This window comes from Salvelinus sp. IW2-2015, linkage group LG18 (assembly GCF_002910315.2).
Source record: "Salvelinus sp. IW2-2015 linkage group LG18, ASM291031v2, whole genome shotgun sequence".
In the NCBI taxonomy this organism is placed as follows: Eukaryota; Metazoa; Chordata; class Actinopteri; order Salmoniformes; family Salmonidae; genus Salvelinus; species Salvelinus sp. IW2-2015.
This window is the reverse complement of record NC_036858.1, coordinates 42,125,673-42,153,596: the sequence shown is the minus strand read 5'-3', so window position 1 is coordinate 42,153,596 and position 27,924 is coordinate 42,125,673. Positions and strand designations below refer to the sequence as shown.

The 27,924-nt window shown below is 43.3% G+C and overlaps 2 protein-coding genes across 8 annotated transcripts; one reads left to right on the top strand and one right to left on the bottom strand.

The window, feature by feature from the left end:
• Positions 1 to 72: 72 nt before the first annotated feature.
• Positions 73 to 12,670, bottom strand: ecd (ecdysoneless homolog (Drosophila)). Of its 5 annotated transcripts, XM_070448510.1 has the most exons (15): positions 12,520 to 12,670; positions 9,791 to 9,957; positions 9,143 to 9,368; positions 8,909 to 9,026; positions 8,718 to 8,805; positions 8,348 to 8,526; positions 7,970 to 8,162; positions 7,508 to 7,636; positions 7,279 to 7,404; positions 6,691 to 6,776; positions 6,062 to 6,171; positions 5,526 to 5,754; positions 5,292 to 5,359; positions 817 to 1,013; positions 73 to 676 (listed from the first exon to the last, which is right to left on the bottom strand). In XM_070448510.1, exons 3-15 carry the CDS (start codon positions 9,345 to 9,347, stop codon positions 476 to 478), a joined length of 1,929 nt encoding a protein of 642 aa, XP_070304611.1. In that variant the 5' UTR covers positions 9,348 to 9,368; positions 9,791 to 9,957; positions 12,520 to 12,670; the 3' UTR covers positions 73 to 475. The 5 variants fall into 5 exon arrangements, with proteins under 5 accessions (XP_070304611.1, XP_023864560.1, XP_023864563.1 ...); XM_024008792.1 differs by lacking the exon at positions 9,791 to 9,957; XM_024008795.2 differs by lacking the exon at positions 9,791 to 9,957 and having other exon boundaries at positions 73 to 673.
• A 294-nt stretch (positions 12,671 to 12,964) lies between these two features.
• Positions 12,965 to 26,984, top strand: LOC111978622 (protein FAM149B1). Of its 3 annotated transcripts, none has more exons than XM_070448508.1 (16): positions 12,965 to 13,439; positions 14,071 to 14,187; positions 14,416 to 14,563; positions 16,793 to 16,935; positions 17,644 to 17,802; positions 19,721 to 19,879; positions 20,093 to 20,274; positions 20,461 to 20,585; positions 21,010 to 21,132; positions 21,528 to 21,640; positions 21,919 to 22,146; positions 22,543 to 22,666; positions 22,774 to 22,899; positions 23,050 to 23,131; positions 23,226 to 23,363; positions 24,169 to 26,984. In XM_070448508.1, the coding sequence occupies exons 1-16, from the start codon at positions 13,393 to 13,395 to the stop codon at positions 24,249 to 24,251; spliced, it is 2,097 nt and encodes a 698-aa protein (XP_070304609.1). In that variant the 5' UTR covers positions 12,965 to 13,392; the 3' UTR covers positions 24,252 to 26,984. The 3 variants fall into 3 exon arrangements, with proteins under 3 accessions (XP_070304609.1, XP_023864559.1, XP_070304610.1); XM_024008791.2 differs by having other exon boundaries at positions 12,966 to 13,439; positions 21,528 to 21,655; XM_070448509.1 differs by lacking the exon at positions 21,010 to 21,132 and having other exon boundaries at positions 12,967 to 13,439; positions 21,528 to 21,655.
• Positions 26,985 to 27,924: the final 940 nt, after the last annotated feature.

Below are 27,924 nucleotides of genomic sequence, written 5' to 3'. Positions count from 1 at the left end.
TTACTGAAATTGGCTGGGCTTGGTTAATATTTAATAACAATGTAATTCCAATAAAGGCACAGGGTAAGTGAGGAAAGGTATTTTCACTGCCTTGAAACCACATTTAATTTAGAAAATGAATACACATTTTGTCCCCAAAAAGTAATGGCTTTATTATTTGACTATTTCATGTATTCTAAGTGCTGTAAAAAAGAAAARATATTTCAGACAGTCAGAACCAGATTAATAATTCCAACAGGGACACAAGTGTCTCTATGTTAGAATCACACGTTTTAGGGTTACAGTTAACTTTTAGATCCTGCCATTCTGAATGCAAACACGATCGAGTTGTCAAACCCCTATCCTGATGATCAATATTGATTCTGGCCCAGTGTACTCTGAGCCAAGAGTTTAAAGTCCTGTGCATCCTGGCTGTGCAGACAGTAAGATATGGACGCTAGGTCATAATGAAAGGTCAGTGTTGGGGGGCAGATGTTCATGAACGGTCAGTATTGGGGGGCAGGTGGATGCCAAGACTGTGCAGCAGGTTAGAGGCAGGCCCGGCCAGCCCAGCCTGGGAGCTCAGAGACTCCAGGAGGTTAGTGACCAGGTTAAGGTCTATGTTCAGGGGCTGGATCTCCTCTTCATCCTCACCCAACAGATCCTCCTGGCTGGGGCCTGCTTTACTGGTGTCCTGCTTGAACCATAGAATAAAATCGTTATTTAACATATTTCTATGCAACTAATTCAACTTATGCAGCCTCTCTCCAAATAACTCTTTACAGAATTTGCACACTGCAACAAGAAGTAATAAATATCCCCACAACTTGGACTTGCCTGCTGGTTGAAGCTCTGTCCAATGTTTGTGCCCATTAGCTCATGGTCCATCTCATCCATGTACTCCCTAAGACCTTCCAAAGCTTCTGGCCCTACTCCTAGCGGTCCAGTAGGACCCTTCACGCTATCATCATCATCATCATCGTCGTCATCATCGTCATCTAGGTCGTCTGAGTCCAAATCCTCGTCCTTAGCCCCTGAAATATTTACATAGCTGAAAAGTACAGACTAGACAGGCCCCGACATTATACAGCAGGTTAGGGTCGGGCCTGTCTTCTTTTAATCAATAACTAGGGTAAGGGCAGGGCTCGGTTATCACTAACATYTTGAAGCTGAACCATTTGCACATATACTCTGCTGTGCAGTACAAGCATATCAAATAAAATGTTATTGGTCACCACATATTTAGCCGTTATTGCGGATGTAGCGAAATGCTTCTGTTCCTAGCTCCAACAGGGCAGTAGTATCTAACAATTCACACAAATATAAAATAATGGAATTAAGAAACATAAATATTAGGACGAGCAATATCGGAGTGGCTTTGACTAAAATACAGTACATACACATATGAGATGAGTAAAGCAGTATGTAAACATTATTAAAGTGGACAGTGATTCCATGTCTTTGTATGAAGGTGCAGGGTTGAGTAGCGGCTTGTGACAGCAATTTAACAGTTTGAAGGCCTTGAGATAGAAGCTGTTTTTCAGTCTCTCGGTCCCAGCTTGATGCACYTGGGGCAGCAGGTAGCCTAGTGGTTAGAGCCAGTAACCGAAAGGTTGCTGGATCGAATCRCCGAGCTGACAAGGTAAAAATCTRTCGTTCTGCCCCTGAACAAGGCAGTTAACCCACAGTTCCTAGGCCGTCATTGTAAATAAGAATTTATTCTTAACTGACTTACCTAGTTAAAGTTAAAAATATATTTTTAACTTTATCTTAAACTGTACTGACATCGCCTTCTGAATGATAGCAAGGTGAACAGGCCATGGCTCGGATGGTCGATGTACTTGATGATCTTTTTGGCCTTCCTGTGACATCGGGTGCTGTACRTGGCCTGGAGGGCAGGAAGTGTGCCCCYGGTGATGCATTTGGTAGACAACACGATTGCGGGAAGTGCAGTTGCCATACCAGCGGTGATACAGCCCAGAATCGAGCGCGATGGGAAAAGGACAAACCCTTCCCTAACCCGGATGATGTTGGGCCAATTGTGCACCGCCTCATGGGTCTCCTGGTCACGGCCGACTGCGACAAAGCCCGGGATCGAACACGGATCTGTAGTGACGCCTCAAGCACTATGATGCAGTGCCTTAGACCGCTGAGTCACTYAACTGTGCATCTGTAAAAGTTGAGGGTCTTGGGAGGCTATAGAAATTTGGTTTGGCCCGAGGTTGAAGAAGCGCTGCTGCGTCTTCACCACACTGTCTGTGTGGGTGGACAATTTCAGATTGTCAGTGATGTGTACACAGAGGAACTTAAAACTTTCCACCTTCACTACAGTCCTGACGATGTGGATAGCGGCTTGCTCCCTCTGTTGTTTCCTGAAGTCCATGATCAGCTCCTTTGTTTTGTTGACATTGAGGCGGCCTCGTCATTGCTGGTAATCAGGCCTACTACTGTTGTGTCGTCTGCAAACTTGATTGAGTTGGAGGCGTGCATGGCCATGCAGTTAATGGGTGAACAAGGAGTACAGAAGGGGGCTGAGCACACACCCTTGTGGGGCCCGTGTGTTGAGGATCAGCGAAGTGGAGGTGTTGTTTCCTACCTTCACCACCTGGGGGCGGCCCGTCAGGAAGTCCAGGACCTAGTTGCACAGTGTGGGGTTCAGACCCAGGGCCCCGAGCTTAATAATGAGCTTGGGGGGGTACTATGGTGTTGAAGGCTGAGCTATAGTCAATGAACAGCATTCTTACATAGGTATTCCTCTTGTTCAGATGGGATAGGTCAATGTGATTGTGATTRCATCGTCTGTGGATCTATTGGGGCGGTAAGCAAATTGAAGTGGGTTTAAGGTGTAAGGTAAGGTAGAAGGGATATGATTCTTAACTAGCCTCTCAAAAGCACTTCATGATGACAGAAGTGAGTGCTTTCCTTTGCTTTCTTGTGTAAAGGAACAATGCTGGACAGCTTGAAGCAAGTGGGGACAGCAGACTGGGATAAGGAGAGATTGAATATGTCCGTAAACACTCCAGCCAGCTGGTCTGCGCATGTACCGAGAACGCAGCTAGGGATGCAGTCTGGGCCGGCAGCCCTGCGGGGGTTAACACGCTTAAATGTCTTACTCACGTCGGCCACGGAGAACGAGAGCCCACAGTCCTTGGGAGCAGGCCGCGTTGGTGGCACTGTGTTATCCTCAAAGCGAGTGAAGGGGTTTAGCTTGTCCGACAGCAAGACGTCGGTGTCCGCAACGTGGCTCATTTTCTCTTTGTAATCAGTGATTGTCTGCAGACCCTGCAACATACGTGTCAGTCATTGAATTGCGACTCCACTTTGTCTCTGTACTGACGTGTTGCCTGTTTGATTGCCTTATGGAGGGAATAACTACACTTTTGTATTCGACCATATTCCCTTTCATCGTGCCATGGTTAAATGCAGTAGTTCGAGYTTTCAGTTGTGCGAATGCTGCCATCTATCCAGTTTGGGTAGGTTTTAATAGTCAGTGGTAACAACATCCCCTGTACACTTCCTGATGAACTCAGTCACGGTGTCTACGTATTAAGTCAATGTTATTCTCACAGGCTACCCGGAACATATCTCAGTACATGTGATCAAAACAATCTTGAAGCATGGATTCCGATTGGTCAGGCCAGCGTTGAATAGACCTTAGCACAGGTACTTCCTGTTGGAGTTTCTACCCATAGGAAGGGAGGAGCAAAATGGAGTCGTGATCGGATTTGCCGAAGGGAGTGCAGCAGAGGGTCTTGTAGGCATTTCGAAAAGGGGGAGTAACAGTGGTCCTGTGTTTTTCCAGAACGAGTACTACAGTCAATGTGTTGATAGAACTTCGGTAGTGTTCTCCACACATTCGCTTTGTTAAAAATCCCCAGCTACAATAAATGCGGCCTCAGGATTTGTGGTGTCCAGTGTGCATAAAGTCCATTGTAGTTCCTTGAAGGGGAMTATATACTCGGCTGTGACTATAACAGAAGAGAATTCTCTTGGGAGGTAATACGATCGGCACTTGATTGGGAGGTATTCTAGGTCAGGTGAACAAAAAGACTTGAGTTTCTGTATGTTATCACAATCACACCATGAGTAATTAATCATGAAACATACACCACCGCCTTTCTTCTTCTCGGAGAGTTCTTTATGCCTGTCTGCACGATGTACCGAGAACCCAGCTGGCTGTATGGACGGGGACAGTAAGTCCCGAGAGAGTCATGATTCCGTGAAACAGAGTACGTTACAGTCCCTGATGTCTCTCTGGAAGGAGATTCTCGCACTGAGCTCGTCTACTTTATTGTCCAGAGACTGAACATTAGCGAGTAATATACACGGAAGTGGTGGATGTGTGCTCATCTCCAGAGTCGGACTAGAAGTCCACTCCGAATACCTCTTTCTCCGCCGGTGGCGTCTCAGAGTAGCCTCTGGAATAAGTTAAATTGCCCTGGGGGTACRAAAAAAAGGCTCCAATTCGGGAAAGTCATATTCCTGGTAAGTTACCGCCGCTCKGATATCCTAAAGTTATTACCGGCTGTATGTAATAACACAAAAAACGTTCCGGGCTAATAATGTAAGAATTAACACAAAAACAACAATACTACAAAGTTTTAGGAGATATAAGCAGAGCTTCCATGTCTGTCGGTGCCATCTGTTAACTCGAAATGACACAACGACAAGGTTCCAGTTTAACAAAGTTTACTATACCGTATGAACACACTCAAAGGTAGCCATTACACTCAAGGCTAGGTCCATCAATGACTAGACTTCCTGCGCACTCTTGACTGAGTGATAGCCCCGTAATAACAGAAATATAGGGATACTTAAAACATGAACTTAACACCATCTATGTGCCATCTGACTAAGACCATAATATAATTTCAGAMGTGCTTCAACCTTGTCCAATATAAAACAGGAGATTATTTCACAGAAAATGATGTTCCTCAAGTTCAGAGTGATGAAAATTACACAACTGCTCGCTCATGTCTCTTCATTGAGCAGAGCAGCCCAAGTTGATCCATTGCTATGGATACTCAGACTCAAAAGCGTCATGAGTAGAGAGGGGTGCGCGCAGGGAGCGAGTGAGACAGCGAGGAGCAGCTAATGGATTTACAAACAGAATAAGTTATTTCAGATTTYGGGCCGGGCCTTAAATTTGGCAGAATAAATCTGTCCTGGGTAGGGCATGAATGTCGCAGGCATGGGAGAGCTCTGGCTTTAAATTCATACCTGTGCAGGGCAGGTAACGCAGACCACCACTTCAAGCTAGTTCTACTGTGACATGGATTTCATAAAACAGTAGCCCTTATTCAACTACATACCCAGTAGTCTGTCCAGTGCACCAGCCATGGATTCTGGATCAAACCTGAAYGGCTCATTTGAATGGGACCTATAACAAACAAAGGCAAATTACATATATATTACATATACCTGAATACCCGTTAGTCAGCTAGCGTACATTAACGTTCTATAGAGTATTATTGCATAGCCCTTTACGTGGGAAGCTAACTGCTAAGTAGAACAGTGTGTACAGACAGTGAATCAGCCAGTCTAACCAGGGTAGTTCGGCCCCCTCGTGTGAAGACATGGCGTTGATGAAGTTCTTCATGCCCTGGGTCACAGCCACCAGGCTGTAGCTGCCCTCCTCCTCCCCTTTCTCACTCCTTCCCCCCTGCGTATGTTTGGTCAGGCTGGGCTTTGAGCCACCCAACCCCACTCCACTCCCCTCTCTTTCCTCCAACAGATGCTCCAAMTCCTGGGCTGAAATATCCAGCCAACTTTCACCTGGACATGGGGGATAAGAAAAAAAAAATCAGTGTTGTCATCAACCTTGAGCTCATTCTAGCTTATCTTTAAGGAAACCGCTTCTTTGTTCTGTTTACTACATGGGTATGTTCACTACAGGCTGATCCCTTCCCCTAATCAGCAGTCCTTATGACTGTGGTTTATCTAACATGAAAGCCAGTATGCTACGTTATTGTGAACATATCAGTTCAGTGAGTGAGATAAAATAAACGGAACTTCACTCAATGCACCTGAGCWGGTACAAGACTGACTGTTGTACTATAGTAAAGTGAGGTGATGTACTCACTATCCTCTGGGGGTAGATGGGCCTCCCGTTTACTCAGCTCATCCAAGTTGTAGGGAGCACAGCTCTGTAATAGCTGAAGGACCTCCTCAGCTGGGGCCCTGCCACCTGAGCTACAAACACACACATGATAGTGTATTCACACAGTGTTTCCCCTATATGCATTTAGCAGTGGTGCACTGCTAAAGCATTTTCAGTAAACTTAAACGACTAAAACCAGATAGAAAGTACGTAGAAAAGCTAATGGAGCAATATATTTTTCAATAAGATCCTCTTTAAGAACTAACAACCACCAAAACTAGACAGTCAGGGAGAATCTGAAATTCCCAAAATGTCATGAAGTCCACATTGATTTTGTCATGTTTGAGTCACTCAGATGGCCTATGCCATGTCAAATTGCGCATAATTGTTAGGAAATTTGCTTTACAACTGAAAATTCTCAGCCCTGTTGACAAAATGTGTAGAATTGCAAGAATTTGTTTGAAACCGCACTCTCGCTCTGCCCCATGGGAAAATTGCAGGAAATTAGCTTTAAAACAGGTAAATTTGTCTCTGYGGCTAAGAGGGCCTCTAAAACCACGGCATTGAAAATACCACACGTGTACCTACACACACAAGCGGAAAGCACTCACCTGTGTGTTGGGGTGATTGACTGCTTAAAGAAGTTCTCTGCTGAGGTCATCAGTTTTCTGTAATGTGCAGAGCCCTCCAGCTCCCCCTGCCAGACAACACAATAATATGTCACCAAAAGGTATAACGCTGTGAAACACTGACAATTGCAATGCTAACAGCACAACACTGCTATCCTCACTGAAACACGAAATAGAGGGTTGTTATGAGTAATCTAGGAGTCTGTTCAAGAGTTTATTCCCCCCCCACCAACAATTATGAAATAATTATTTACTTTTGTTTGCAAGATTGCTAATGTTTTTTTTTGTCTGTTGCTAACCAATAGAAAAATGTATACTCTTGAACATGTGTAATCAGTTCACTGGGTTAACRATCAGTTGAAGCAATTGTACATGCTGTCAAGATTACAGCGGTTTAATAACTCAAGTTCATTGGTACAAAACCGATGAGCTAGTGTCTGCTAAATGTTATATCATATAAAATAAATATTACATAAAAATGTGACACGTGATATATACACACACATCAACCAAATATATGCAAGCCTTGAGCCAATCACCCTTTCTGTCAGAGGCAGAGTAATGACTCACTYTGAAATAACCATTCTTCTTCAGACTGTTCAGAAATCCTTTCCACAAGGGGTTACAGCTGATGGGAGCATCAGGTACCGATGATGGCTGTCTGCATTTGGAGCACAGGATTTCAAAGCCATGGGCCTGGGAAGGTCAGAGACAAGAATGACTAAGATCTACACAATAAATAATTATCCCAAGTAGTCTAAGAAATATCAATATTGTTAGTGGGTGGGGGTGAACTCACCAGTTTCATGCCCAGCTCGTGGGCACGGTACTGGGGGTGGGACCGGGCAGGCAGGGTGAACCCACTCCTCCGGTCGGGGGTGAAATGCTGCTGCTGCATTTGGGCGTACAGGCAACGGGTGAACGTCACCTGGAAATACAAATAGACAACATCTAAATACAGCACTAATATACCAAAACTACACARCATAACACACAATGCAGTCATGTTGTAATGATACCAGTACCGCGATACTAGGAAGTAAAGGACACAAAAACAGCCTTATGTTTCCAACCAGAGTCACATTTGTATATTTCACAAGCTATAGCACATATTTTACAAAAGCAGGTTTTAAAGGACAATAGAGTTTAGGCTGTGTAGTATTCTTTTTTTGCCAAGGAAAATCTGGTATCTCAATATTGGTATCATGACAACACTAAAATGCATACATCCGTCAACCAGTCAAAGGCAACTTATGTGTACTGAGGTTAGGACTCGTGTGTCAGCGGGAAAGGTCCGGAACGTCCGACAGGCCTGTAGATCCACTGGATCTCTCAGGTAGAAAGCTGACACTGCCGGGGCAACCAGTTCTGGTCGCTTTGCCAACACTGTAGCGATGCCCGCAGGCAGGAAGCAGTGAGCATGGTGAAGGTTTGCCTGGATCTTCTCTGGATATCTGTGAAGCCAGATACACCCACTTGCGGTCATTATGACAGTAGGATTGAATGTGTGGCTAGACCTACACAAATCTATATACCTTTAAATATGTATTTCTGAGCAATCATAAGGCCCAAATCTACCCTCAAACAGATACCCTACAATCACTTCAAGTCATAGCGTTGTTTCTGCTGCTTCACTCACCCCTCCAGTCTTTTYCCCAGGGCAGTGCGGATTTTGGGACTTGCGAGACAGGCCTGTGTGTGAGATGACAGCAGTGCCAGAGCCTGGGTCACACTGGGCACCGCATCCCTGGGCAGGCCAACATCACCAGAGCTGGAGGGACAAGGCAGGATGTACAGCTCACCTCTGTGGAGGAACACCTAGCAGACCAGAACCAGAGAAACACACAGATTGAGAGAGACCTACAGAGAGACCAGAGTGACAGAGAGACCAGAGTGAGCGAGACCTGATATGCACCTACAGAGACAACAAACAAAGGGATAGTAAGGTATGTGAAGCGATGTACAGAGAGCGATACACAGATTGTAGTCATCACACGTAGATATCTTACTCTGTTCTCACTACTCTCTGGATTCAACCACTTTGGAAGATAGTCTGCTGCTTCAATCAGAAGGAACTCCCCATCATTGTCCTCTAACCTGTATCAAGTTAAAGTAAATATCAGTAGGAAAGAAAACACAAAAGAAGAATTGAAATCAACTGGAAGTATTACAGGGCTTTGCAGACTGGGTTCCACTCTACCTGGCAGCAAGTTYAGGGAAGGCTTGCGTGATTTGTAGGAGGAGGTATACAATGAACCACTCATCCTCCACACTGTCCCCAAACACAGTGCTACCTCCAATGTGTGCAGGAACTCCCCCTGCAGGTACAATCAAGACATCAMCATTCAATCAGTCAAAGCTTGAAATTAATTGATATAACAAATACTTAAAACCTTGAAGAGCATTTGTATCCAGATCAGGACAWGTACTGTACCTTTCTCAGTGTGGTACTTGAGGTTGAATGGTTGCTGTTGCCAGATATACCGCATAACGAGAGGTGCAACCTTGGCCAAAATCTCCTCCACTAGGTGTTGCAGACATAGTTCGTCAGCATGTGTGTCTGAGACGTTTGGCTGAACCAAGAAGAGATTGTACTGGACCATGTCCTCTTGCATGGCTGTTCTACTAAGTAGGTCCATTGTGGGGATGGCTTGATGAACCTATGATATGAGCAATAACAAGAGAAGTGATGTTTCTTGACTTTGATATCAGCAGAGACTGTTGTAGGTCAGGACATTGTGACATACAGTGCATTCAAAAAGTAAATCAGACCCCTTGACTTTCTCCACATTTTGTTACATTAGCCTTATTCTAAAATGTATTAAATACATTTYCCCCCTCAATCTACACACAATATCCCATAATGACAGAGTAAACAGGTTTAGAATTTTTGCAAATGAATAAAAAATAAAACTGAAATACCTTATTTACATAAGTATTCAGACCCTTTGCTATGAGACTCGAAATTGAGCTTTAGGTGGATCCTTTTTCCAATGACCATCCTTGAGATGTTTTATACAACTTCATAATAATTAACCTTTATTTAAGTAGGCAAGTAAGTTAAGAAAAAATTCTTACTTACAACGACGACCTACCYCGGCCAAACCCGGACGACGCTGGGTAAATTGTGCACCGCCCTATGGGACTCCCAATCACAGCCGGATGAGATACAGCCTGGATTCGAAYTAGGGACTGTAGCGACACACTGAGACGCAGTGCCTTAGACCACTGCGTCACTTGGGAGTCCACCTGTGGTAAATTTAGTTGATTGGACATGATTTGCAAAGGCACAAACACACCTGTATATAAGGTCCCACAGTTGACACTGCATGTCAGAGCAAAAACCAAGCCATGAGGTCGAAGGAATTGTCCATAGAGCTCCGAGATAGGATTGTGTCGAGGCACCGATCTAGGGAAGGGTTCCAAAAAATATCTACAGCATTTAAGTTCACCAAGAACATAGTGGCATCCATTCTTAAATGGAAGTTGTTTGCAACCACCAAGACCCTTCCTAGATCTGGCCGCCAGGCCAAACGGAGCAATCGGGGGAAAAGGATCTTGGTCAGGGAGGTGACCAAGAACCTGACAGAGCTCCTCTGTGGAAGTAGTTGTCCTTCTGGAAGGTTCTCCCATCTCTACAGCACTCCATCAATCAGGCCTGATGGTAGAGTGGCCAGACAGAAGCCACTCATCAGGAAAAGGCACATGACAGCCCGTTTGGAGTTTGCAAAAAGGAACCTAAAAGACTCTCAAACCATAAAATAATCACTTAAAATAATCACTCTTGCGTTTGGGCCGCCTGGCTCATTGCGAACTAATTTGCCAGAATATTACGTAATTATGACATAACATTGAAGGTTGTGCAATGTAACAGGAATATTTAGACTTATGGATGCCACCCGTTAGATAAAATACGTAACTGTTCCGTATTTCACTGAAAGAATAAATGTTTTGTTTTTGAGATGATAGTTTCCGGATTCGACCATATWAATGACCCAAGGCTCGTATTTCTGTGTGTTATAATTAAGTCTATGATTGATAGAGCAGTCTGACTGAGCGATGGTAGGCAACAGCAGGCTCGTAAGCATTCRTTCAAACAGCACTTTCGTGCATTTTGCCAGCAGCTCTTTGCAATGCTTCAAGCATTGCGCTGTTTATGACTTCAAGCCTATCAACTCCCGAGATTAGGCTGGTGTAGCCGATGTGAAATGGCTAGCTAGGTAGCGGGGTGCACGCTAATAGCGTTTCAAACGTCACTCGCTCTGAGACTTGGAGTAGTTGTTCCCCTTGCTCTGCATGGGTAACGCTGCGTCGAGGGTGGCTGTTGTCGATGTGTTCCTGGTTCGAGCCAAGGTAGCGGCGAGGAGAGGGATGGAAGCTATACTGTTACACTGGCAATACTATAGGGCCTATAAGAACATCCAATAGTCAAAGGTATATGAAATACAAATCGTATAGAGAGAAAGTCCTATAATAAMTACAACCTAAAACKTCTTACCTGGGAATATTGAAGACTCRTGTTAAAAGGAACCACCAGCTTTCATATGTTCTCATGTTCTAACCAATAGTGCAAAAAAGCTATTAGGTGAACAATAGGGAAGTAAAGAAATAATACAACAGTAAAGAGACAGAGAAAAATAACAACGAGGCTATATACAGTAGCGAGGCTACATACAGACACCAGTTAGTCAGGCTGATTGAGGTAGTATGTACATATGGTTAAAGTGACTATGCATATGAYGAACAGAGTAGCAGTAGCGTAAAATATGAGTTGGTGGGTGGTGGGACAATGCAGATAGCCCGGTTAGCCAATGTGCGGGAGCACTGGTTGGTCAGCCTAATTGAGGTAGTATGTACATKAATGTATAGTTAAAGTGACTACGCATATATGATAAACAGAGTAGTAGCAGCAGCTTAAAAGAGTGGTTGTGTGGGGGCACACAAAGCAAATAGTCCAGGTAGCCATTTGATTACCTGTTCAGGAGTCTTATGGCTTGGGGGTAAAAACTGTTGAGAAGCCTTTTTATCCTAGACTTGGCACTCTGGTACCGACTTGAACCCCCTGTGCAGCAAAGCTTCCCATCCAACCTGACAGAGCCTGAGAGCATCTTCAGTGAAGAATGGGAGAAACCCCCCGAATACAGGTGTGCCAAGCTTACAGCGTCATTCCCAAGAAGACTCATGGCTGTAATCGCTGCCAAACGTGCTTCAACAAAGTACTGAGTAAAGTGTCTGAATAATTATGTGAACGTGATCAGTTTTTTATTTTTGTGCAAACTTTTTTATTTTTTGCTTTTTCATTGAGGTTAGTGTGTAGATTAAGAAAAAAMTATTTCATCCATTTTAGAATAAAGCTGTAACGTAAAATGTGGAAAAAGTCAAGTGGTATGAATACTTTGAGTGCACTGTATGTACAATGACATTTGAATGATAGCTAATTGAATTATAGGAAAATAAACTACTCAGCTCGTCCTATATCGATTAATGTACTGATTCGCTTGCTAACTGTTAAAGTAARCTCTAGGGTTCTAGTTTGGACATGCCTCTGGAGACCTTGCTATCGTGGTATGATGTAATTGAGCTAGCTAGCTAACTGGTTTCTTATGTAACTGCAATTGATCACATGCCATCTTGATCTCTCGAAGTCTTCAATATATAGGCCTAAACTAAAAATTACAGGATATTTGCAAATTAAGTCAAGACAATAAAAGTTAGCTCTCTGGACTGCTAGCTAGCTAACGCGACACCATTCTAGTCAGTGTCTTTACCATGATAAATTCACGTTAGTGACAGTTCCGAGAGCGGTATTACCTTGCCTTGTTTATTATGTAGCTGATGTAACGTTGGTTTTCTAGACGGAGTCCAATGAAATTACAATTAGTCGTGAAGTTCTGTCGTTCTCATGCTGTTTTTAAGACCGTTTTTGTCCTACCATTAATACATCTCGGCTATAAAACTAGTTTTACTATGGTTCCTATATGAAACGGATTTATCTCAGAAATATTTATTTACTGCAATGAAAATGTGCTTTAAACGTTTAAATATTGACCAAACGTATAATGAATCAATATAACATTTGTAAAATGTACATAAAATGTGGAATTACAAAAAAATATGAAAATAATTATGCGCGGCCAAAAATCCCCTGTGAGAGACGGATATAATTTAGGAGCGCGATTGGAAAATCGCACAGAGCATATGGATTTGTAGTCTTTTAGATTAACGAAAAAGGTCATATTAGACGAGATAGAAATGCATTTCCCATCAGGCCTATGGATTGGGTGTCCATAACATCCTTATTGTTGTGGCGATAATCCTCTTTAGTAGTAATGGATGCTGTAATATTGGTATATATTATTACACTTGCGCTGAAACATAAAATACTTCATTTTTAGGCCACGGATTGTTTGAAATATTATATTGTAGATCAATCCTTCTCTTTCTCAGTTATCTAGAGTAACTAAGTTAGCTAGCTAGCAAGTTAGCTGCAATTACTGTTAGCCTCAATAAGTTCAGTAACAAGGAGGTCAGCTAGCTAACTTGCAAGTGTGTACGTATTGACCTGCGGGCGGGGAAAAATGGCAAACCTCTTCCAAAAGACAAAGTGGGGACAGGAATCAGAGGGATGCACGACGAGAGAGGACACTCAGGAGGGCATGAGCCGATAAAAACGGAAAAGGGATAATGATTTCGCGATACAGTAGGAGACTAGTATCGCACAATCTTGAGATGTAAGTAAAACAAGCTTGTTTGCTAATGACCAAGTTTATCATTTTTTGCTAACAGTAATTTCTGTCATTCGAGATACTGATTTGGTAGCTAGCTAACCTAGATTGACTAACGCTACATTGTTGGTAAGTAATAGCTAACGTTAGCTAATGCACAGTCCATGATCGTATGACAATGTAAAATGAGAATGTATTGATCAGATCACATTTTTGTCAGCCTATTTGTCACACCAAGGTCAGTTGCCTCCCTTACACAAAGGGATGGGATAGGATCATGTTTAATGCTTTAAATTGATTATGTAAAGTCCCACCTCATGCTTCACTCCTTGTTTGTTTGGGATTAGTGTATTTTTACAACAATACATATCAACCTACTATAGTATTAGAATCATATATCTATGTAGTAACATAGATGGTCCCGTGTGGCTCAGTTGGTAGAGCATGGCGCTTGCAACGCCAGGGTTGTGGGTTCATTCCCCACGGGGGGACCAGGATGAATATGTATGAACTTTCCAATTTGTAAGTCGCTCTGGATAAGAGCGTCAGCTAAATGACTTAAATGTAAATGTAAATGTATCTGTCGATGTTATTGCTTACTCATGTTTAATAAAGCTGTATTTTCCTTTCTCTGCAGTCGGGGCATATCCCGAAGCAGCCTTGACCATCACCCTCTCCCAGAGGAGGAAGACGATGACTTCCTCCCCCAGCGCCTCCTCCATGACCTTCAGGAAGCTGTCTCCACTTACAACAGGTATGACCTGTTCTCAAAGAATCGGACGGGCGATACCAAATACACTTGTAGGGAGCAGCAATTTTGCTTTCACATATCCTGTTTAGATGCGTGAAGGCAAGGAGACAAAAAAGAGGGAGGTAGCCAGTTAGTTACATAATCTGGTCTAAATTATTCCCTCACACACTCGACAACACACAACACTGTAATGTACAGCAACATGTAAACAATGTCTGTCCTCTTYTGCAGCTCGGAGACGACATCTGCAGCCTCTCGCCGGTCAGACTGTCCAACGGCCACTACTGGAGACACGACGCGGTCCTGGTCTGGGATCCACAGCTACACAGGGACGGGTATCTCTACAGAGAGGAGCTCTGTGTTCTCCTGGGGCTATGATGTGAGTCTCGCCTCACCTTCTCAGCTGGCAGTCTGAATCTTCCCATTCAATTGCCCTATGTTCTGAGTATTTTCAAGTGCTTRTGGTGCCTTCAGAAAGTATTCATACCCCTTRATTTAKTCCACATTTTGTTGTGTTACAGCCTGAATTCAAAATGGATTCAATATATGTTTTTTCTCACCCATCTACACACAATACCCCATAATGACAAAGTGAAAAMAGGCTGTGATTACAGCTGTGAGTCTTTATGGGTACGTCTCKAAGAGCTTTGCACACCTGGATTGCAGAATATTTGCACATTATTCATGTCACGTTGGTTGTTGATCTTTGTTAGACAGCCAAGTCTTGCCATAGATTTTCAAGGCGATTTAAGTCAAAACTGTAACTATGCCACTCAGGGACATTCAATTTAATCTTGGTAAGCATCTCCAGTGTATATTTGGCCTTGTGTTTTAGGTTATTGTCYTGCTGAAAGGTGAATTTGTCTCCCAGTGTCTGTTGGAAAGCAGACTGAACCAGTTTTTCCTGTAGGATTTTGCCTGTGCTTAGCTCTAAGTTTATTTTTATCCTAAAAAACTCCCTTATCCTTGGCCATAACATARCATGATGCAGCCACCGCCTTCCTTGAAAATATGAAGAGTAGTAGTCAGTGATGTGTTGTGTATTCATAATGCTTTGTATTCAGGGCATAAAGTTCATTTCTTTGCCACATTGCCACAGGGTGCATGTTTTGGAATAGTTTTATTCTGTAGTCTTCCTTCTTTTAACTCATTTAGGTTAGTATTGTGGAGCAACTACAATGTCGTTGATCCATCCTCAGTTTTCTCCTATCACAGCCACTAAACCCTGTAACTGTTTTAAAATCACTGTAGGCCTCATGGTGAAAYCCCTGAGAGGTTTCCTTCCTATCCGGCAACTGAGTTAGGAAGGACGCATGTGTATTTGTAGTGACTGGGTGTATTGATACCCCATCCAAAGTGTTATTAATAACTTTACCATGCTCAAAGGGATGTTCAGTGTCTGCTTTTTTTACCSATCTACCAAAGGGTACCCTTCTTTGCGAGGCATTAGAAAACCTCCCTGGTCTTGGTGGTTGAACCTGTGTTTGAAATTYGCTGCTCAACTGAGGGACCTTACATACATTTATATGTAAGACAGAGAGTGTGTGCCTGCACAGGCAGGTTGTGTTTACTGTACAATATAAGTTAGGACTATAGGAGTATGACTCCTATGAGGCATTCTGAGGACATGGCTGTATATTTATATGTAAGTATTGAATCCCCGAGCTGACAAGGTAAAAATCTGTTGTTCTGCCCCTGAACAAGGCAGTTAACCCACTGTTCCCCGGTAGGCCGTCATTGTATATAAGAATTTGTTTTTAACTGACTTGTGTGGGGTAYAGAGATGAGGTAGTCATTCAAAAATCATGTTCAACACTATTATTGCACACATTTTTACTGCTGAACAATTATAGGCWTGCCATAACAAAGGGGTTTAATACTTATCGACTCAAGACATTTCAGCTTTACATTTTTATTTCATTTGTAAAAAATAAAACAAACTTTGACATTATGGGGTATTGTGTGTAGGCCAGTGACACAATCTCAGTTKAATCCATTTTAAATTCAGGCTGTAACACAACAAAATGTGGAAAAAGTCAMGGGTTGTGAATACTTTCTGAAGGCACTAGCTAGGCCTAGCCATGCTGAATGCTACAACAGTCTTTTATACAGATTTCCATTAAATTAGCCTTATCATATTTTATTGTAATGATTTACAGTCTACTCTGTCTGCAGAGTTCAGTTCCCTCATGGTTTCACTTCATGGTGATTCTTAGCTTTCTAGAGCTTGCCCTCAGAAACTTTATAAAAACTCCATGATGTATTTACACACAGCCATGTCCTCAGAATGCCTCATAAGAGTCATAGTCCTAACTTATATTGTACAGTAAACACAACTTGCCTGTGCAGGCACACACTCTMTGTCTCTCACAAACATATGCACATGATACTACTTACTCCAGCACGATCGCTCATACACTGCCACACACACAGTTCCCTGGGAGCTCTAGGAGCCCATCGCCATGCACACTGTAGCCTGCTGTGAAATAAACAACTCAACGATGTGCTGCTAATATTTGATTAGCTTGAAAAGCAACTACCTTCTGTCATAGTGTTCCTCTGCAGGGCCTCCTCTCTCTCTACCTCTCTTTCTCTCTCCCTCCCTCAGGAATTTGACAAGGCGGCGTCGCAAMAGGTGCAGCAGATGTTTGAGGAGATTGACGAGGAGCTTTATGAGGGGCGGGGTGGGGCGCATCTACGGGGGCTGCAAGATGAGTGTCATCAGTGGGCCTTCAGGTTCCCTCACCTACGGTGGGTCCTCACCCTACTCACCTCTCACTTCTCACACACTGTCACACATTAGTGCCACTCTAGCCTTGTTCCTACACTCCTCGCCTGCAAATGTATCACTGAAAGTACTTAGGGTGCAATAAAGGGATACCTCTTAAAAGAACAGTCAAATTTGAAGTTACCTAAGATGAATCTGTTTTAGATTTGTTTTCAAACCTAAAAATAAACTACTTGCCACATAATTATAGGCTCAAAGCCCTTGGGCCCCATTCCCAATAAGATACTCTTAATGWTCGGCTATGAAAAGCCAACTGACATTTACTCCTGATTMKTATTTGACCATGCTGGTCATTTATGAACATTTGAACATCTTGGCCATGTTCTGTTATAATCTCCACCCGGCACAGCCAGAAGAGGACTGGCCACCCCTCATAGCCTGGTTCCTCTCTAGGTTTCTTCCTAGGTTTTGGCCTTTCTAGAGAGTTTTTCCTAGCCGCCGTGCTTCTACACCTGCATTGCTTGCTGTTTGGGGTTTTAGACTGGGTTTCTGTACAGCACTTCGAGATATTAGCTGATGTACGAAGGGCTATATAAAATAAACTTGATTTGATAAGTGTGTGTGTGTGTGTGTGTGTGTGTGTGGGGGCTTAATACATTTTCTTATCGGTTGGATTCATTTAGGTTGTAATCACTGTTTGACCCCCTCCACCCTGCTATGTGAACCCACAGGATTCTGGGTAGTCAGCTGGTGTGTCCCAGTGACGAGGGCTTCCAGTGGTACGCCACTTCAGGGGAGGGGACCGGGACAGCCAGCAGCAGTGCAGCTGGACAAAAGGACAGCATCAGTAGCAAGCCCCAGGACAAGGACAAGCCTGGCCCCTGCACAGAGTGAGCACTGACTACCGATGCTGTTAACCCATCAATTATGGATGTCCGTTTGCTTTGTGGTTTTGTGACCTACATACTGTGTGGCTTGTCAAACAGCAAGTCAACTTACTTAAGTCAGCGTGTGTAAGTTACAAGGCGTCAGTTGCGATTTTAGCATGTAAATCTTGGTGGGGCAAATCCCCCCCACGTTTTTTTAGATGCATGCCAGCAAACCCACTACACAACACTTAACAATATATTAATTGCAATATAACTCTGACACACTTAGGGCCTACATAAAGCTGTCCCAACAGCAGTCCCAACACTTGGCTATCATGGAGCCTTGTCTGGCAGCGAAACAGTTCATTCAGCCACATTTAATGCCTTAAAAAACACAGCTGATATGGCTGACTTGCTTAAACAAATGTGGTTTCTACTAACAATTGAGATGTACCAACAAAGGCATAAGGGGTCGACGAGCGGATAAGAGGCAATCCTTAATTTTGATTAAGACATTAATGAGCGAGCTAGGACAGACGTAGTCAATATAACTATTTGTTCAGCACTTTTGAAATGTACAGCGACAGAATTCAGAACACGGCCGTTCTTACAGTGTTCTCCCTGTACATCAAGTCAGAACCGTAGGTTAAATAAAGGGGGCATATAAGCAGACAATGAAAGCTCTTACAATATTCAATGATTACATTCTCTAAAACTGGCTATAGGCTACATGTGCACCACCAAGTCAGAACAGTAGGTGAAATTAGGAGGGGAAACGGGACCACATTTTTAAGGTGAGGCACATGGGCTACTAACAGCTTACTACACAACATACACTTTAGTATTACTTTCTTAGCTACAGTATACATATCTCCCAGGCATATTTCATCATTTATGCAGCAGCATACAATACATTTTTTTGACTCCCTTGTTGTGCTCACTTGAACAAGAGCGGGGTGCAGCAGGCCATCGTGGGGCAAATTTTGTCATCAAAGTCTGGCATTATCTGGATTTATGGTCTTTTCAAGACAACTGGGGGGGCGGGGGGGGCGGCGCGGACAGCCACATGTTTGAATGTTTATCATTTTAAGCTTGGAAAAGAGACCCTTAAACCCAGAATTGGGACCACACACCCACTCCACTGAATAGCAGGCTAGTGATTGCTTTGAAATGCTTGCAGTTAGCCACTGATTCCTTCCAAACCACTCATTGTTGAGTTTGAAATCTCTAACTTGTTGTGTAATGTTTATGTCCAATGTCCAATACATTTTATCTATAATTTCACTTCATTTCTCTCCATATGACAAGGATTAAAACTACTGGATTTGCCAGTAGATTGTCGACTTGATTCAAGATTTTAAAAGTATGATGTTGACATGATCAGTCCAATCAAAGCTGCTGTAGATATGTGGTTTGACATCATTTTATCTGTGGGCAATGACCTTGAGCCTTCTTGGATGGGCACTTCTAATGTAACTCAAATTGCAGCACCCAAAGGGCTTGAATTTTTGAGCTCTACCCTTAGATTTGGCGGTGACGTAGTGTCCCAATGAGTGACAGAACACTGAGCCAATCACGGCTCAACTAGAGAACGTTACCAACACCTACGCTCCGTATTTTCCGCTGGCTGCCCCACCACCACAGAAAGCATTGAGCTAGGCCTTACTCGAGAAAGCTAAAATTAGAAGTTTGTATGTGGCTTTATTAACTCATAAAAAATACAAATACAACATTTTTACATTGCTTGCAAACTCATGTGACACTTATTAATGCCAAAATAACATGCAAAACAGGCATCCCCCCCAAAATATATAAAATAATATGTATTATTTTATTTATTTTTTGCAAGGCGTACATGTACTGGCTAGGCTAGCTAGGCTACTTTGGCTAGCCCAAAAATTTGTACTGATGCTTTTTAGGAACCGTGTTGTGTGTCCAGTCTGTGTGTGCAGGGTAGGAAGGCTGTGCTGTCCAGGCCCAGTGCGGATGTTGACCACCCCCCTGGTACTCCCAGTGGATCCAGAGGTCATGACAGGCCCAGGGTGATCGAGGCTGAAGGCCTGATGGAGGAGTACCTGGCCTTTGACTGCAGGGAATTGTAGGTCACCTCCCGGCTCTCCTGTTTAGTACCCTACAGTATATCTATAGGGGCATGTCAAACACTTTACAGTATGGTGCACTTGATTGAGCTTGTTGCCTACTTTTGGGATTACWCTAAGGGTACCAAGTAACCTAAAACCAAGCTCAGTATTTGACAACTTTGCCCAGGTCTGTTGTGTTGATGGTTTAATCTATGGTTTGACCTTTACAGGGATGACAAGTGGGAGCGGGGGTGCATGGGGGCTGGTCGGCGGCAGTACGGCCTGCCTCCGGTGTCTCCCTACCGCTGTCGCAGACAGGCAGTCCTCGACCTGCTGTTTGACGATGTGTGGCGAGAGCTGTTTGGCTGGATGGAGGAGCTGGTCCGCAGGCACTGGGAGGGCTGTGTGTCAGGTAGAACCACAGGGCAATGTCTTATAGGCAACGTTGGGTCATACATTAGAGTTCTGTTACTCAACAAAGAGACTTGCCATTTACTTTTAAACCAACAAATCCATCATTGCCAAATGATGCCATCCCCACAGCATAATCTGTTGCTTGAGCCTGTGTTGACCGTATTCTGAATCCTCTTTTTGACAGATGATGAGAAAAATGCAGTGAACTTCAGCCCATCCCAGTCAGATGCTCAGAACCCTTTCCAGCTCCTGTCCACACTGCCCACCCAGAGCAGGGTGCCCCAGCTAACAGGAACCCCGCAACCCCAGGTCAGTGCCCTGAGAGGTTGGAGAAGGACCACCAATGGGTCTACCTCCCCGCAGAGTGGAGAATCCTACTGTTAGGATGTAGGATTTAGATCAATAGGATATGTTACTACTAAGCACTGTGAATGGACTCTATAATAACCTTCAGATTAGTTTGAGAGTTTAGGCTTAGTTCTCAAAACTGGAAACACAGTCACACACTGATGCTGAATTGTTTTCCACTGCTGTCAGGAGTTTTTCTCACTCTGTTTTAAGGCTATCAGATAGTTCATTAACTTTAATCCTTTTTTCTTTCCTTCTTTTTGCCCCCTACTCTTTCTTGTTCCTTGGTCTGTTCCACACCCTTCTAACCACCAATCTGTCCTTCCTTACTACCTCCTTTTCTCTCTCTCACTCTCTCATTTGGTCATCCGTTTTYCCCCCAAAGACCACAAAATCAAGGGGCTCAAAGCACAAGCCCAGGCGGAAATCCAAAAAGCAGAAAAAATCATCCACTGTATGCAACTCTCACCTAGAGGCAAAATGTTGCCGATCGACGCCACCCACAGCGGCATGTTTTTATTCATTCTTAGACTGAATGTGCTTGTGCCTGTTGAATAACTCAAACCATACCAATTTTAGTCACTTTCTTACTTCTTAACCAACTGTTGAGTTTATTTATTTTTTACACCCGTCTGTTTAAAAAAAAAAATGTTTCAATGACAATTTTGGAATGCTTTTACCTCTTGCCTTAATTAAATATTTTGTCTAATTGTTTGTTTGGTCTCAAGTGGGTGGTTGTAGGTCCTCTCCACTTGGTTGCATGTAGAAAGGCTGAGTTGGGGCTAAGGTGACGTGCAAGTGTCCGTAGTGATAATGAGGTGGCTGTAGTTTTTTTAGGTGAATGACCACTTTAGCTGAATGACTCTTACTCTGTATCGCTTTCTGCCTCCCTCCCTCCTACAGTCCAGTCGGGTTACAGTAGAGGCGGCGGTGACACATCACAACCTCAACGAACTCATAGTCATCCACGGCATCCCCCTGCAGCAGAGGAACCTGGGAGTGATGGAGAGAGCCCAGTATGGAGACCATAAGTACTGATCATACTCCTGCTGATACTATAATAATCTTTATTAGTATTATTATTTAGTATAAGAATCTTTTGTGTTATAATTTAGTATAAGAATCTTTATTAGTAGAGTGTAGCATTAGGAGCTAACTCTAGGGGTCAACCACTCATCACCTCTTATCGTCTTATTAAATAAGAGGTGTAGAGACGGTTATTAGCTATGGATATGTAGGTGTGTATGCATATCTTACTTTGAGTAAAGATTAATTGCTTCCTTTTCCTTCTTAGGGACCCTGAGGAGAGGGTGATGACCCATAGGCCAGGGTCCACCGTGATTCCGTCTAGCAAGCCACGTCCTCGCCGGGTGCTAGAGCAGAGCTCCTCCTCCCTGTCCCGCCCTGCCCAGTCGGCGAGACGCCGTAACCTGCCTCCGCGCACCCTTTTGCCCCTGGTTCCCAGCCTGACGCAGTCCAGTGCCGCTGGCTCCATGGATGAGGTCATCCGTGGGACGCGCCTGTGAGTTAACTTAAAGAGGGTTACCCAATCTACATCTGGTCCCTGTCCTCCTCCATGTACACCCCTCCCTCCTCGCTCTTCTTCTCCTATCGCTCTGAAGCTGGAGAACCGTCTGTGCAGAGAGATTACTTTGAAWGTGGTWTGCCTTTTAACTTGTGCCTTGTGGCGTTCTGTTCAGCAGAATGGAGGGGAAGGGATGTGAGGAATTGTGTGTGTGTGTGACTGACTAAGTACGCTAACAGATGAACTTGTCATGAACCTTKAGTGGAACAATATCTGTGTGGAGCATATAATTTACCCTTGTGTGGAGTGAGATTTCAGTCTGCTYCATGTTAAAGGGACTTGTGTAACTTTATAGAAAGCGTGGAAGGTGAACAGAGTTGTTACTCTCTCCAGACCCACAGCCAGTGACCGCCTGGCCTCTCCTCCGATGCCTCTGAGCAGGAACACACTCCTTCCTCCCATCGGCTCAGGGGACGCTGAGCCCAGGCACTCTGGACAGCACTTCAGACCTACTCAGGTATGGGACGAGTAAAACTGCATTCTAGTTGTACATCTTGAACTGACTTGATAAAACACTTAATACTATCACCTGCTAATAACACAACGCAATTATATTTTGTGTAGCGGCATAGACACTCGTCCAGTCGTGCCCACAGTGCTGTTACAGATGAGGCAGGTAGTTTGCTTCCTCGGGATCGGCTTCATCAATTGGACGTATTCTCCCGTCCCAACACCACCCACACCTACAGGGTATGGCTATAGTCACACATGGTAGTCACACATTATTACCACTACAGCATGATTTTGGTATATTTTGAAGGTTTATTTTGTAAAGGATGAATGTGGAATATGTTTGCCTGCGTCCCAGTCATTGAGATTTAACTCTGGGTTCTGTTGCAGTCGGACACCCCTTACCGCCGCTCCTTCACGGTGCTGGACAACATTGGACAGGGACGTCCTGGCAGGGCAGCTGTGGGTACAGGTGGGCACCTCGTTTTACATTGCATACTGTGCACATTTTCTACACATTTATTTTTGTGACCGACTGATTGAGTCTCTGTCTGGTTTCCTGGCAGACTCTCTGGGAATTGGAGTGACGGGCATCAGTCTGGGCATCAGCAGCTCCTCCTTCCTGGACTCCTTTGCCCACCACCCCCTGGGCCACTCCCCCATTGAAGATGAGGAGGAGCCTGACACAGAAGCCCCTCCYCCAGGTCAGTAGGCACCTCCAGTGGTCCTCATCATTTCTAAAAGGCTGTGGCTGCGGATCTGACTTTTCACTGACCTTTATTTACCCAGAYTAAAGATCCCGAAGCTTCTGCGCTTGTGTTTATTCACTACTTTATGCTCTACTTGTTAAGAACAGTCTACTCTGGCGAACAGGTCTCGTTTAATAAAGTTAGATCAAAGCTGAATCAATGTCTGCAATCACATAATATAAAATCATAGTATAACATTACTGTAAAATAAAATCACCACTGCATTTTTCTTTCATGTGGCCAAAACACAACAGGGCGCGCCACTAGGCAAAATACACAGGTAGGCTATGCTACAGTTTGCACCATTTGCTCAAAAATGTGCTCACTGAACATCATTCAAAACACCACTGTATAACTCAAGAAGATCTAAATGCATATTCCCATGAAACTGATTGAGATAAAATGGTTGGTAAAACTTGAAATTATCATTCACGATTGACAGTGGGAAATGTGAAGGGAAGGAGACCTCAAAAATGTGTGCATAAAGTAGAGGTAAAGAAGCACATACGCAGAACGGACGGTGATCCGCACATGCCCCGACGCTTCGGRACCTTTAATCCATGAAAAAAAGATCTGCGGCCACTCCGTTAATAAAACATGTCGCTGGGTTGTTTGGTAATTAAGTATGTTTATGAGAGAGTTCGGTCGTAGCCTCCGGTTACGAGGAAAGTAGTTATCTTCAAATAGAGACGAATTTGASTATTAACTATCAATGCTCATTAACACTTGTCTTCTTTGTCCTGATCTCCTCTCTTCTCAGCTCTACTGGTGCCTGTTTCAGTCCCAGCAAGCTCCCACAACYGGGGTGGCTTCATGTCCCGCAGTAGCAGACCTGGGTTGTAGCTGCTTTGACCTCGCCCACCTCCACCTTCTCCAACCACACTCTCCTCAGCACAGCAGGGTGCAAGCCCTGCTTCCGATCCCAACGGTGCCCTCCAACGACACTTTATACAGAAGCAGATCTTTTGTACAATGTACTGTTTTTATTTATTGATGCTTTTTGTTTTTCGAGAGCCTTATTTTTGTATTTTGGAACTCTCAGCTTACCTGGCTGCCAAAGATAGTAAACTGTCTCATTTACCACCTGTATGTTGGTATGTACTCTACCGTTCAAAAGTTTGGGTTCACTTAGAAATGTCCTTGTTTTTGAAAGAAAAGCAATTTTTTTGTCCATTTAAAGTAACATCAAATTGATCAGAAATGCAATGTAGACATTGTTAATGTTGTAAATGACTAGTGTAGCTGGAAACTGCAGATTTCTTTATGAAATATCTACATAGGCGTACAGAGGCCTTTATCAGCAACCATCACTCCTGTGTTCCAATGGCACATTGTGTTAGCTAATCCAAGTTTATAATTTTAAAAGGCTAATTGATCATTAGAAAACCATTTTGCAATTATGTTAGCACAGCTGAAAACTGTTGAAAACTTGAAAACTGTTGAAAACACAGCTGAAAACTGATTAAAGAAGCAATAAAACTGGCTTTCCTTAGAATAGTTGAGTATCTGGAGCATCAACATTTGTAGGTTCGTTTACAGGCCCAAAATGGCCAAAAACAAAGAACTTCTGAAACTCGTCAGTCTATTCTTGTTCTGAGAAATGAATGCTATTCCATGCGAGAAATTGCCAAGAAACTGAATATCTCATACTATGCTGTGTACTACTCAGCGCCAACTGGCCCTAACCAGAATAGAAAGAGGAGTGGGAGGCCCCGGTGCACAACTGAGCAAGAGGACAAGTACATTAGAGTGTCTAGTTTGAGAAACAGATGCCTCACAAGTCYTCAACTGGCAGCTTCATTAAATAGTACCCRCATAACACCAGTCTCAACGTCAACAGTGAAGTGGCGACTCCGGGATGTTGGCCTTCTAGTCAGAGTTGCAAAGAAAAAGCCATATGTCAGACTGGCCAATAAAAAGATGAAGATGGGCAAAAGAACACAGACACTGGACAGAGGAAGATTGTATAAAAGTGTTATAGACAGACTAATCTAAGTTTGAGCTGTTCGGATCACAAAGAAGAACATTCGTGAGATTCACAAARAAATGGAAAGATGCTGGAGGCCTGCTTGACACCATCTGTCAAGCATGGTGGAGGCAATGTGATGGTCTGTGGGTGCTTTGGTGGTGGTAAAGTTKGAGATTTGTACAGGGTGAAAGGGATCTTGAAGAAGGAAGGCTTTCACTCCATTTTGCAACGCCATGCCATACCCTGTGGACGGCTCTTAATTTGAGCCAATTTCCTCCTACAACAGGACACAGCTCGAAACTTTGCAAAAACGATTTAGGGAAGAGGCAGTCAGCTGKTTTTCTGTCTATAATGGAGTGGCCTGCACAGTCACCGGATCTCAACCCTATTGAGCTGTTGTGGGASCAGCTTGACCGTATGGTACGTAAGAAGTGCCCATCAAGCCAATCCAAYTTGTGGGAGGTGCTTCAGGAAGCATGRGGTGAAATCTCTTCAGATTACCTCAACAAATTGACAACAAGAATGCCAAAGGTCTGCAAGACTGTAATTGCTGSAAATKGAGGATTCTTTGACGAAAGCAAAGTTTGAAGGACACAATTACTATTTCAATTAAAAATCATTATTTATAACCTTGTCATCGTCTTGACTATTTCCTATTCATTTTGCAACTCATTTCATGTATGTTTTAATGGAAAACAAGGACATTTCTAAGTGACCCCAAACTTTTGAACGGTATTGTATGTACTGTGTACTGTATCTATGGTTTGGATGTATATGTGTGAATGTTTATTGTCTGTTCTTTTCTCTGATCTATCTCTATACTCTTAAGTGATTCTATGCAGGTAATGGGAAGTCAAAAGCATTTTGCACACTGACACGCTTCGTCAGGCTGCTTTGTACTTTTCTAAGGCCATAATTTTTTATTTTCCCATGTAAAAAAGACGAGCACAAAACCTCTGGGTTTCACATAGCATACCTTAACAGGAGGAGACAAGACAAGCCTTAGACGCTAACTRAATGGGTAGGTATTTGGTGTTTTCCTCACAAGCCTTTTYGTGATGAGGGCTTAGTGTAAGCCACAGTAGACATGTGAGGGAATAGAGGGGCTGTATTAGTACTRGGACAATTCACCTCACTGCAGTAGAAGCCATATGTTGTTTTCAGCAGAGGGACTAGCTGAGCCTAGAYCAGTCAGGCAATTTTTATATAAATATGTGAAAGATGTGTGTCTAGAGGGCATGCAGGTAACAAGTTTTAATACAAATTTGACCTTCTACCTTGTCTTAACTTCAAGGTTTTGTGCAGGGAAACGTGTAAGTTTTCTGCTAAATGTAATAGGGTTTTATAAGCACATTTMTGTTTCTAGTCCCTTGTGCTTAACACAAGATATATTGGCACTCCTTTGCATTTCCAAATTATGACTGAGATGGAAGGTTCTTATGTATATTTTCCAAAACAGAACTGCAGGTCCCCTTCTATTTCTATGGCTTCAACAACACAGTCAGGAGCACCAACTAACATGGAGGTATTTGACTTCTTTATAGAGTTAGGTTGCACTGAATGGTCTCCCTTGTAGATGGCATTAATAAAGCTTGAAATGCAGCATAGTTCTGTATGGATTCCTTTTGAAGTTTATCCCAGTATTTTATATAGAATAATAAAGATGTGTATTCAAATACATATAATTATTGAATTGCCTCTCAAGGCTGTTGGATTATACACCGTAACATAAAACACCTCAAATAGAAAATGCTATGTTTGACATGTGATAGTTATAAAGTACTAGTGTATAAAGATACTTTAAATTCGACCAACAGTATAACATGATAAAAATTTGACTAACTAACAACTAAGTAACATTTGGTGTGGATGCTTATGGAATACACAAGTTGCTGCCGACATGAATCTATCTAAAATGACTTACAACACTAAACAAAAATATATACACATAATGTAAAGTGTTGGTCCCATGTTTCATGAGCTGAAATAAAAGTTCCCAGAAATGTTCCATAAGCACAAAAAGCGTATTCATCTCCAATTTTGTGCACAAATTTGTTTACCTCCCTGTTAGTGAGCATTTCTCCTTCGCCAGGATAATCCATCCAACTGACAGGTGTGGCATATCAAGAAGCTGATTAAACAGCATGATCATTACATAGGTCACCTTTGCTGGGGACAATAAAAGGCCACTCTAAAATGTGCAGTTTTGTCACACAACACAATGCCACACGTCTCAAGTATGAGGGAGCGTGCAATTGGCATACTGACTGCAGGAATGTCCACCAGAGCTGTTGCCAGAGAATTGAATGATCATTTCTCTACCATAAGCCACCTCCAACGTCATTTTGGAGAATTTGGCAGTACGTCCAACCGGCCTCACAACCACAGACCACGTGTAACCACGCCAGCCCACATCCGGCTTCTTGACCTGCGGGATCGTCTGAGACCAGACCCTGAACAGCTGATGAATGTGTGGTTTTGTACAACCAAAGAGTTTCTGACAGTTTGTGCAGAAGTTATCTCAGGGAAGCAGGCATAAGCTACAGA